The sequence below is a fragment of the Centropristis striata genome, chromosome 8, assembly GCF_030273125.1.
Source record: "Centropristis striata isolate RG_2023a ecotype Rhode Island chromosome 8, C.striata_1.0, whole genome shotgun sequence".
In the NCBI taxonomy this organism is placed as follows: domain Eukaryota; kingdom Metazoa; phylum Chordata; class Actinopteri; order Perciformes; family Serranidae; genus Centropristis; species Centropristis striata.
This window is the reverse complement of record NC_081524.1, coordinates 14078114-14090941: the sequence shown is the minus strand read 5'-3', so window position 1 is coordinate 14090941 and position 12828 is coordinate 14078114. Positions and strand designations below refer to the sequence as shown.

Genomic DNA, 12828 nt, shown 5'->3' with positions numbered 1-12828 from the left:
TGAAAAGAGAAACTCTCGTACTTGGCCCATTCTGGATGGTTCGACACAGTCTCGTTGATGAGGTTACTGGTTACGTCGATGATGTGAACACTTTCATGATGAACCTAGAAAGATAAAAGTTACTTGAGACAAAACTCATTGAGAAATAGAATGTAGTACAATAATGCACATGCAGAGCTTTGTCTTTCTGTAACACCGACTCAAACACCTTGAGCTGCAAATATATTGTCCTCTTAAAAAATAAATACATAACATGTTTGTCATGTTTCATGGTCTGTTGTTGTTTTGAAAATTTTAAATTGCACCACATGCTGTGTGTAATATTTACTGCTGTGTTTGTTTTATTAATCAGGGTGCACCAATGAGTTCTCATTTGCACTCGTTGCAGGAGATGGAACTGTCTTAGGGGAAACATTTGCATACGGTATATGCAAATGTTTCCCTTGAGACTGTTTCATCCTTTGCCAATACAGAGCAGAATTGGGCCCCGTTTACACGAGGACGCTCGCGGGTAAAAACGACAAAATATTTTATCGGAAGTGCCTTTCGTTTAGACGGTGACGGCGTTTTGGGGGCTTAAAAACGCAAAAATCTGAAACCACCCTCCAAAGTGGAAAAGTTAAATCCTCTCCTCCGTAGCGCGTCGTCTACACTGACAAGACACAAAACTCTGATCTGATCTGCTCACGTCACGTATGTGTTTACCTCACATACATGCTCCAGTACAGGAAATAAACAAACGTGGGATTATTTCCATGGTGGGACCTTCAAGCTGCTCTGGCAGCTCTAATAAACTTACAGGAGTCTTCCCACCAAATGTACAGGATATGTACAGATAGTATTAGTGAACAGAGAAGGATCTGGAATTACCTCCATCACATTCTGGATGCAGCGATTGGTGGGAGGAGCCAGACGGCTGTGAACGAGACCTGGGAGACCTAGTGATGGTGGAGAACTTTGTGGAAGGAGTAGCTGATGAAAATGTGTGCCGTTAAAACTTCTGCATGCCCAAAGATGCTCTCATGGCTTTAAGTGATGCCGTCTGGCTGCATACAATCCAATTCACACACTTTTGCGTCACCGTATGCAGCAGATTTCCTCCCGAAAACTCTCGTCTAAACGAGGAATAAAAAGTGAAGACGCGACGCCACTTTTGGGTCTTCTGTTCAGACCGTCCTCGTGTAAACGTAGCCTTAAACTGAACTGAGAAAAGAGAGACAGCCGGAGAAGGACAGGCTTCTTCAATCCGTTTATATAATTACTGGGGGACGTTGCTTTGGTCATCCATCCTAATGTAAGACGCTATCCAGATGCATTATGGGATTTGTAGGATCTGGTATCTTTGGGGCTTGACTCAAAGAACACTCTAAGGGTGTGTTCACACCAAACATGATCAAATTTTTTTGTATGGTGCAATTTCATACAAAGTCCATGCGAAGACGCGAGTGGATTTAAGACTTGTGTAATTTGCTCCAGGCAACTTAAAGAATGCTCAGTGGTGGAAGTGATTAGACAGTTTTTTTAACTAAACATCATAACACTATATTAAGTAGTTAAAACTAGCAAATTAAAATGTTGCTTACATAAAAGCCTCAATAATAATAATCCAATATATTTGGAATATATAAAGCAATCTGAGTGGGGCCATTCTGCATAATGAGTTCTTTCACTTTTGATACTTTAAGTACATTTTGATGCGGATACTTTTGTACTTTTACTGAAGTAGGTTTTGAATGCAGGACTTTTACTAGTAGTAAAGTAATTTCACAGTGTGGTATTAGTACTTTTACTGAACACACTGACATTTTTTGACTCAAACAAGAAATCTGCATGTTGTTGTGTTGCTGAAGCCTAAAAGCGTTGAGATTCTCCACCATAGCAGCCCTGAAAGATTTGAACTGTATTCAAAGAACAAGTATTTTTAAAGTAATTTTGTATGTTGTTCTGAAGAAAAACCTGACAAAGGCTGACTTCAGAATTCGGCATCATGATGTAGTTATTTTGGCGTGTTTTTGATTGTTTATTGTAATTTAATCACAGCTAATGGGCCCCGGTGACTCATCGGCAGAGCGCATACTATTAAGGCTGAGTCCCTGCAACAGTATAAAACCATCCTCGCTGTTCTTCCTACATACCTGCATGAGTACACTACCGGTCAAAAGTTTTAGAACACCCCAATTTTTCCAGTTTTTTATTGAAATTCAAGCAGTTCAAGTCAAATGAACAGCTTGAAAGGGTACAAAGGTAAGTGGTGAACTGCCAGAGGTAAATAAAAAAAGTACCAAAATGGAACATTTAAAAGTGATATTGATTGAATATTTATGTCGGCTTTAAAAAATGATACAAATAATGCTTAATTTCACCTTAAAAGTTGGTATTTTGCATATATATAAATATACATAAAAAAGACACTGAGCCTCCACTATATCCTTGCTCTGACTCTAGACTATAGATCTAGAACCTTAATTTACTCATCTTTGATTGCCTACTCACAAAAAAACTTGGGGAAATGGTCCAACAACTGAGCAAGATGGGCAATTTGGCCGCCATATTGAAATGCAAAAGAGAAGGTCAAAAACTCAAAATTTTGCTTGGGAACCATTTTTTTGGATGCAGCACCCTTGAAATAAGTAAAGTAGGCCGGTTCCTGACTTGTACCCATAAATGCTCCTCACTTTCACTTTTTGGACAATTCCGTTTAGACTATATCAAATAAAGCCGAAAATGTCCCACAAAATAACCTTAAAAAAATATATTTAAAAAATCACAGCAAAATCAGTTAATTATGTGACACATGTGACAAACAGGAACAAACCGTACCATAGCAGTGAGCAGCAGAGCCATGAGCAGGGTCCCTGTGACCAGGAGGAAGATGATGAAGGTGCTGATGATTTTATCCAGAGATCGCTCCAACCACACGATCATCTGCACAGAGAGGACACAGAAACAGAAGAAAAAAAGGGGGAAACAGGGAGGAGATACAAAGTCAGTACAATCCAGAATATGTTGAAAACATACAGTGATCAGACACATGGAGAAACCTGTGTCCTTCCCATGTGAAGAGGAGTCACTCTGGATCTAAAGCTGGGCCGTGAGAACAGCAAGGTAGTGGACTGAGTGAGTCCGGATATCCACATGCAAGCACTTTAACCTCCTGAGACCCAAGCTTTTGTTTGGTATGTATTGTTAGTAGAACGATAGTAAAAGTCTATTCGTTCTCAAATGAGTACTTCCTGATTTGCAGTGTCATAGCTTGTTGCTATTGCAAAAAATAGTCAAATTTGTACAGAATATCAAACTACAAACACTATTAAGCACAAAATAAACGTTAAAGTTTTAACCATAGAATAGAATAAATAATGATAATAATAATGATATTATGATAATAATAATAATAATAATAATAATAATAATACATATTTATTTGACATTAAGTGGCTATATATAAAGATACAATTTCTTATTTTGAAGTGTTGAGTATCAGGGGAGAGGCCTAGATAAGTATTTTATACTTCAGCCTACTCCCTTTTTTTTCCGAACCAAAATGATATAAGGAAATGCATAGTGAATATTAAGTTAACTGGTTCTTATTTCTATCTTATTACTTAAAGGGGGCAGATGCATGTATATGTATAGAGCTTTATATACTGTATGTGTGTAAATGTTTATATGTTTATGTACATCTGTTTAATGGTGTCTATGTGACTATGTGTATGAATATGTATATGCATCTAACCTACGCTGTTGTTGTTTATGTTGTTTATTTTTTATTTTTTTCGGTTCGAAAAGAAGAATTAATAAAATGAAAAAAAAAAAAAGAAATGAAATCTGAACAGATTTTGTACCTGGTCCACTTTTGTCTAGGGATAAACTGTTGATTGACTTTAGCAAGATGCTGCCATCTGATTTTTACACTGATTGATGTATTGTGCTTTTTCTAGAGTGTGTACTGCTGAGGACAACATGTCATAGTTAAGCAGAATGAAGTATAAAGGTCCAGCAAACCTAAAATGTAATGTCCACATATGAGGACGCAGGGTCACAGGAGGTTAACATGAACTCATGCAAGTGAAAACTGTGTGTTTATTTTGAATGCAGGACTTTTCTTGTCAGTATCTTTTATTTGAAAACAACAGTTACAAGCCCATCCATCAGTTCATTCTGTTGAAAGGTGGTGAAATTCTTAACTCAGGTTTCTCAATGCTCCAAAACTGCAATAACACCTAGCTTATAACAGATTTAGTCTCCAGGTGTATGTGTGTGTTAATATCACACAAGCCATGTGTTATTATCACGTTACTGGAGTCAATGAAGAGCTGCTGTTAGTGAAGATCTCTCTCCTTTGAGGCCTTGTCCTCATATTGATGGTGAAATGATATGGCAGTAAAGGTCCCACTGCATTTCAGCTACATACTTTGATACAGAATAAAAACTTTATTATTCTACAGTATGGGAATGATAAACTTTTATCTTATCATCTATAAGAATGTAGCCTTACTTTGCAGAAAATACTTGGCAGGCTGACTGATGTCGATTAAATTTAGTACAGTGCAAAAAAAAGGTAACAAAAAAATGGAAACACCACATCAGGAAGGCCTTATTCTTCACTTCAAAGTAACTGAATATGCCAGTTAAACAGGCAAGTTAGTACAATGTGTTCACCAGCAAAAATCACCAGCACTTAAAGATACAATGTGAAGTCATTTACATGCATTATTTGCTTTGTATTTCTAATCTGTGAACAGATTGTAACTGTTACTTAACTGACTGATTTCTATGTGAAGGACAGTTTCTTTGTTTTTCATGGAAAATGTGACATTTGTGCACAGCCCTAAAGTGCAACACTTGCTTGGCTACTTCCAAAATACTACCTTAAAAAGATACTTTAGTTGGCAAACTTGCCACATTACTTCACCAGCTAATGTGATCCATAATTTCAGATTTCAGATTTGATTTTATTAATCCCACAGTGGGGAAATTTCTTTGTTACAGCCGCAAAGTTTCAAGCCTGATTTCCACCGGGCGCGTTACTGCAGCGTAACGTCAGCGTCGCGTATGACGTTGCAAATAGGTAACACTCTAATCAATGACGGCATTTCCACCGGGCGCGTAGCGTAACGTTACTGCAGCGTCGCGTCAGCGTCTCTACGCGAGCATTAGGTAGGACTTCTATTTCTCCGCGAGACGCTGCCAAATCGCGTGAATCTCAACAGAGCAGATCACCAGACAGGAAGTCCGACTCAGAATCAGCGTAAAACACTTCCGCCCCTTTCAAAATAAAACACAATACGCAGTTCATGCAGCCTAAAACTACTTCACATCAACATTATGTTATGACCGGGGCACCAGATCGGCAATCAATCAATCAAAGGGTCTCAGAGGATCGGCGACACGGAAGACAAGAGACTGACTGTTGAAGTGGAACATCATACAGTCATTTATGACATAACATATTGTTTTTATAAGGATAGATGGTCAGATCAACATATCTTTCACCTCAGAGAAGCAAAGTAAGTTGTTTTTTGTTGTTGTTGTTTACTTTATACACACAGTTTATCCATAGACTGTATAAATAGAGTTTAAAGTTTATCACGGGATCTTGCGGTCTCCCGTATGGTCAGGATTATCGCGTGATCTCGTTATCTCGCGTGTATAAGGCCGGCTCGCTAAACTGAGGTGCTGCTGCTGTAACGCGCCCGGTGTGAATTGACAGACGCAGCAAAAACGCTGTGGAGACGTGCTGCTGCTGTAACGCGTCCGGTGGAAATCCCCAGTCACACAATTTTTAGGATAAAGATAAAAAATAAACAATCTTAGAAAAGACATTTAACAATATACAAATATACAATAATAATATACTATATACAATTTAGCGCAAATTTAAGTGGAGAAATGTGCAGAGTGCAGATTATATGCAAAAATGTTCGGGTTGTGTTGGTGTTGTACATATTAACTTATGTATTATGAAACGGTGTTGATTTTATCCAACAAATGGTGTCACGGTAAAATGCAAAGGTGTAACTTAAGCTAAGCTAAGGTTAGCCAGCTAACTGGATCTGGTGTTCGTGTTGCAGCCAACAGGATGTTATCTGCAGTTTACCTAACAGCCACTGGTGTCATTAATAACAAGGCTGTTCTACAAACTCCACATTGTACCTTTAAGGAAACACAAGGCCACAAATAAAATATTGAAAAGGCCACTCAGTCAGTACAGTAGTTACAGTAGCACTGCATCTTTTAATGCAGATAGGGACCCTCAGAATAAAAGTACAGAATGAACATTACAAACTACGAAGTAAAACATCTCATCAATGCTTCTGTGACACAGTCTCAACCAAAGCTGGACAATCTATGCTTCATGAACTTGCATTATGTTTCTGAAGCTGATGAACAAAAACCAACCCAAGTCTCCTGGAAAAAACTTAGACAAAAACGGATCTGATGAGCCACCAATCACTACTTTTCTGCACCTACAACAGTATGTTTTAAGCAAGGAACCCAGTGGGCATCTATCCTGTAAAAGTACAAGAATTCCTTTGTTGTAGCAGTTATTCTATTCTATCAAGGCTAGAATAAACCTGCCAGGACCACACCAGGATTCAAGATCATAACTTAATTGAACTTTTAATGAATAAAGCTGGCATTTTTCTATACTCTTCAGTGGCGGTTCTACACAGGGGCCTACAGGGGCCACTGTCCCTGTGAAGAAGCCCTTGGCCCCTGCTGTGGCCCCTGTGTCAAATTAATAATAAAATTATCAATTTATAAAAACAAACGATGAACGTTGGAACAATTCTTACCTATTTTTTGTTTAAACAATATCTCATTGTACACAAAAGGAATCCAGAATGTGAACATTGTATAATAGTTTAATTGTGCAATAAAAGCTTGTGTGTGTGTGTGTGTGTGTGTGTATTATATATATATATATATATATATATATATATATATATATATATATAAAGATAATTCTCACTGTACTGCACTTTCAAAATAAAAGCACAAAAATGAGAAATGTCATTGTCGTACAAAAATAACTGTTATTGTTGGTGAGTCTGTCTCATTGTTTCAAACAATGTATTTGTGTCTTCCAAATATACTTCAATGAGATTTTTCAATAAGCTAAAATAAAGGTTTTGAATGCTTAAATATCATCTTTGCCGTTTTTTAATGTGCCCCTCTGATTAAACACTGGCCCCTGCTTGGCCCCCACAGTAAAACTGGTCTAGAACCGCCACTGGTACTCTTGTATTATTAATAAATCTCATGAAAAGAGCAAAACCAACAACATGTTAGTCCATCTTTAAATGATACTTACTGTACTTTGGGCACAAGGATGGTTAGTCAGATGAATTTATGTTGTTTTTTTTTTTTTTTTGTGGGGTTTGTTCCTAATAAGAAAAATATAGAATACTGCCAGGCTTGCTTCAGGAAAAGTTTCTAAAACCATTGCACCTAAAAACTAGAGCGCCTAATATGTGACTAAACACAGTTCAGGCCTCATAACAGCACCACAAAGTAAAGCTCTCAAGTTGGTCTTTATTTAGTACCTCATATAGACAAACTGTGAGGTGTTTCCATTGTTTTGTCCATCCCCAGTCCCACTCCCACCTATAAAAGCTCCTGAAGCGTAAACACATCTCTCCACAGGTTCCACAGGCAGCGTTTCTCCTACATCTCTATAAAAAACTGAGTTAACACCAGGTTTATCAGCCAACATATATTCAGAAACACTGCCCTCTCCTCCCACTCAGCTCTGCTCTGTCTGATCAACCATCTCTCCATGCAGCTCATACACTCTCAAGACAAACCTGCCAGTGAGGTCACAGCAGGGAAGGTACGGACGAGGCGGAGGGACCCCAGAGTCCCGCCTCCCCGACCGTAGCTTCCTGTCAAAGTAAAAGCAAGAAGCAGGAAAGCAGCGAGAGGACAGACGTGTAGACGGGATGACAGGTGATGACAGTGGATGGGGAAGCGCCAGTCCAAGCGTGTGCTCACACCTTCACACACACACCCACACATATAGACAGGGGTTTATCTTTATCTCTCTCACACTCTTTCTGCCAGTCTCTCAGCACTCTGCTCCTCCAAATCATTACCTGCTTGTTAAGCCAATGCCAGAGCTTGGGGAGGAGACAAAGAGACATTGGGAAGATTATTATTGGAAAGACCTGTGCAGCAGTCATCACACGTACCCGTGCAACAAGACCACGACCTCTCTGGGTACGTGCAGGGAGGAAACAGGAAGTGGAGCGTGGCGGGCAGGATTTACTACAGTGAGGACCAAGGTTATAATAGTTTTGGATTTTTCGTTAGTTTTCATTAACTATAATAACCTTGGTGTGGACTGGCTAATACAGTGGGATGCAAATCATTGTAATTATAAACACACAACATAAGTATGTCCCAAACACATCAGGAGAAAGACATCTTATAGTGTGAAAGGGGTCCATTGTCGCCTATAGGGTTGTTAATAACAATGTCATTTTTTATGGCAAACATGTTAAAAAACAACTTTCTACTTATAAATCCAGCTGTAGGAGCCAGTATTACGTTTAAGACAGTTTAGATTTTTACTGTAGATTACAGCTTGTTTATATTGGTTTTGGTTTTTGTTATGACATTATTGCCTTTTATTGGATAGTTGAAATTTACCACAGCACCTGAAGTAGGCGCTGCACATGCGCATTGTTGTTCTGAAGGACTTGGTAAAAAGGTAAAAGCGTGGATTAGCAGATTGCTAATAGGTACAGAGAAAAAAAGTTTTTTGACCGTCATTTCAGATGTTACCGTGTTTTTTAGATGTTTCAGTTACTTCCTGATGTTTGTGGAAAACCAAGAGAAGCTTGGATTGACGTGTATTAATGGAATACCTGGATTCTTCAAAGATGGTGGTGGTTTGTGAGTAATTAAGGAACAGTAACATACGAGTCGAGCCAGCTGTACCTGCCTACTGCTAATAAATTGAGTGGCTTTAGAATTAAGATTTATGCTTGCCACTACACCAGCAGACATGGAGAAACATGATCATTTATTTGGAGTCTTGTACAGTCATGGAAAAAATATTAGACCACCCTTTTTCTTTAATTTGTTGTCCATTTTAATGCCTGGTACAACTGAAGGTACATTTGTTTGGACAAATATAATGATAACAACAAAAATAGCTCATAAGAGATTAATTTAAGAGCTGATATCTAGACATCTTCTATGGTTTTCTTAATAATAACCAAAATCATAATCAAGAAAACCATGTTAAATGTCTAGATATCAGCTCTTAAATTAAACTCTTATGAGCTATTTTTGTTGTTATCATTGTATTTGTCCGAACAAATGTACCGTTAGTTGTACCAGGCATTAAAATAAACAAGAAATTGAAGAAAACAAGGGTGGTCTAATCATTTTTTCCATGACTGTATATGTAAAGTCCAACACTGACTCTTTTTTTTTTAGCTATATTTTTGGAGATATCTGGGTCTTAAAATGCTAATGTTCCACTATTCCAGCTTACTCCAATCACAAATAAGTTGATGTTGATGGTTTTGAGAAACAGCACAAAACTTTTTTTTGTGATTCTGCTTTTTATTTTTCCACCTTTTTCTAAAATCAATTATTTGACTTTTCTTTTATATAGTTTTTCTTTTTTTATGGCTTTTTATATCTTAAAAAGATAAAGTTATAAAAAAATAGATAAAATTTCTATCATTCAACCTGTTTTTATTACTAGTAATATACCATTTTTATATATACTATATACACATATATCTTTAGGACTTCATTATTGTACTTTTTTTTGCTGCTTGTGTCTGCTGTTTTTAATACTTGTGGTATTGATTTGGTTCTCCTATGATGCATTTAAAGTTTTGAAAGGTACTATAATATAAAAGTTTTTTAAAATTATCAAAATTATTATTATTACTACTATATTTTCCAGCTGGTTAGTTACTTTGACTGACTGCTGTTGGGTGCTGAGCAGGTAGTTTTCTTTTGTTAAAAACAGCTTCCTGCTGCACCTCAAAACGATGTTACATGACCTGTGGTAGTGAATTGAAAATCCTACAATACTTAAGCTGCAGATACCTAGCAAGCCTGACCTTCAACGTTAACTGGCCAACCAGTCCTTACCGGCCACTGAGGGCCTTTAAAGTGCACAGTGATGAATATACACTACCGGTCAAAAGTTTTAGAACACCCCAATTTTTCCAGTTTTTTATTGAAATTCAAGCAGTTCAAGTCAAATGAACAGCTTGAAAGGGTACAAAGGTAAGTGGTGAACTGCCAGAGGTAAATAAAAAAAGGTAAGGTTAACCAAAACTGAAAAATAATGTACATTTCAGAATTATACAAGTAGGCCTTTTTCAGGGAACAAGAAATGGGTTAACAACTTAACTCTATGGAGTCTTGGGCTATTTTGTCCATTTTTGAATTATTTTTATGTCTTTTTTTGGTCATTTTGTGTGTTTTTTTGGTCATTTTATGTCTTTTTTTAGTCATATTGAGTCTTTTGGTGTCTTTTTTTGTCTTTTGTGTCTTTTTTTTAGTCATTTTGTGTCTTTTTTGGTCATTTTGTATCTTTTTTTAGTCATTTTGTGTCTTTTGGTGTCTTTTTTGGTCATTTTATGTCTTTTTTTGTCATTTTGTGTCTTTTTTTGGTCATTTTGTGCCTTTTTTAGTCCTTTAGTCCAACATAAAATGTGATTTTGAATCTTTTTTTTACTTTCAAAACACTATCATGCTCAATAAAGAATTTTAAATGTTGCAAATGTGCATTCATTTCAGAGTACACTGAGACATTAAACTGCATCATTTTCAATTAAATTCTGGAAAAGTTGGTGTGTTCTAAAACTTTTGACCAGTAGTGTACTATGTGATCACTATACATACATACCAGTGTAACAGAAAATGTGTGTGTGCCTGGATGAGGATGTGTGAAATCAAAGAAAGAGGAAATTAGGCCAGCGCCTGCACCGGAGGCCCCCGGGGACCAGTCAGAGACGTTACCTTAGTGTCGATACGCAGCAGGAACTGAGCCAAGCCTTTGATTGGTCCGGGCAGCAGGGCGTCCTCACGCTCACGTCCTAGCTTCTCCAGCACCGCCCACCATGACATCACAGTCCGCTCTGCAAAGCCCTTCAGGCCAAAGTGCACCACCAGCTTCTTCAGCACCCACACTAAAGCATCAATGCAACATTAGTCTGAGAACAGCAGATCTGAGGAGACGTGTGTCAGAGGGAGTGTGCATGTGCATGTGTGTGTGTGTGTGTGTGTGTGTGTGTTACCAGCCACAGGGATAGGCAGTAGCTGCAGGAGCCAGAGGTTGAGCCAGACCTGAACCAGAACAATGGCCCAGACCAGGAGAATAAAGTAAATATCGCTGGCTCTCTGGGAGCTTTTCTCTTTCTGGAAGAGGCCAGCTGGTAATGAACGAGAGCCCCGGGGGAAGCCGGGCGTGGAGGGGAGGGGGCCCATAGCCTGCACACCATCTTAGAGGACATGTAGGAGGAAGCATATAAGAGGAAGAGGAAGAAAAAACAAAGCAATCATGATGGTTTGTGGTACGAGTGCAAACCACCATGACTAAACGCTGGAGCCAAAGTGTTTTAAACTGCAGACAGATGTAAACACTTGTAAAACATTATGCTTCAGGGCGTGTGTGCTTGTTTAACCATGGTGGTTATCGACTGCCTAACCTTCTTCTTATTTCTTCTCACCCAGTAAGACTCCTCAGCATACATAATGTATCTATAGCAAGAGTTGAAAGTGAGCACTTTTACCTGTAGAGGTAGAGTTTTCACTGGGCTCAGTTTTCATCTGAAGGTTGCTACAGGAGATTGCCATGTAAATAGTGTTAGCAGCGAATGATAACACCTGCCCCGACAGCTCACCTGGGGAGATGAAGAGAAAATAATATTCATAAACAAAACAGCGGAGCAAAAAGCAACACATGGTCTAATGGTCCAAACTGCCCAGTGATTAAAGGGGAAATATTGTGCTCCTTTTCAGCTTCAGACTAGTATTTTGGGTTTCTATTAGAACATGTTTGCACAAATTCATGATTTATTGCATCTGTGCCACTGGTGTCTCACTGTAACAGAGTATAGCAGCACTTTTACTGTGGAAAATCACCAATAACAGCCTCAGAATCAAAACTTGCACAATAGAACATGTTCCAAATTGAAAATGTGTTGAAATTAACAAGAACAGATTGCAGGTTTTGCTGACATTAGCCTGTAAGTACAGTACATGCAGCAGCCTGTGTAATGTAAGCACTGCAGTAAGGTGCCTGGAGCAGAGGATCATATATAATCACGCATATGTCAGCACAAGCTGAGAGGAGGAAAAACTGCTGGATATGAAGAGTTCAGAGAGGTCGGAAACCTCACAAGCATTACTTTTATAGTTTACCACATTATTTAAAACTTTGTCCACTAAATGTCTCAGTGTACTCTGAAATTAATGCACATTTGCAATATTTAAAATTCTTTATTGAGCATGATAGTGTTTTGGAAAAATAAAAAAAAGATTCAAAATCACATTTTATGTTGGACTAAAGGACTAAAAAAAGACACAAAATGACCAAAAAAAGACACCAAAAGACACAAAATGACTAAAAAAAGACACAAAATTACTTATTTTAATTTACTTATTAATTATTAAGACATGAAAAGAATTAAAAATAGCCCAAGACTCCATAGAGTTAAGTTGTTAACCCATTTCTTGTTCCCTGAAAAAGGCCTACTTGTATAATTCTGAAATGTACATTATTTTTCAGTTTTGGTTAAGCTTACCTTTTTTTATTTACCTCTGGCAGTTCACCACTTACCTTTGGAC

At 37.9% G+C, this 12828-nt stretch overlaps 1 protein-coding gene across 2 annotated transcripts in view; it reads right to left on the bottom strand.

Annotated features, from left to right (window-relative positions):
* Nucleotides 1–12828, bottom strand: part of tmem245 (transmembrane protein 245) — a 31232-nt gene that overhangs the window by 9809 nt on the left and 8595 nt on the right. The window contains exons 4-9 of one of the 2 annotated variants that reach the window (XM_059338580.1): nucleotides 11772–11882; nucleotides 11277–11480; nucleotides 10999–11168; nucleotides 8100–8123; nucleotides 2821–2925; nucleotides 22–104 (exon numbers count right to left, since the gene is read on the bottom strand). In XM_059338580.1, coding sequence (XP_059194563.1) covers nucleotides 22–104; nucleotides 2821–2925; nucleotides 8100–8123; nucleotides 10999–11168; nucleotides 11277–11480; nucleotides 11772–11882 — 697 coding nt within the window. The remainder of the gene's footprint in view (nucleotides 1–21; nucleotides 105–2820; nucleotides 2926–8099; nucleotides 8124–10998; nucleotides 11169–11276; nucleotides 11481–11771; nucleotides 11883–12828) is intronic. The other variant, XM_059338581.1, reaches the window with a different exon arrangement.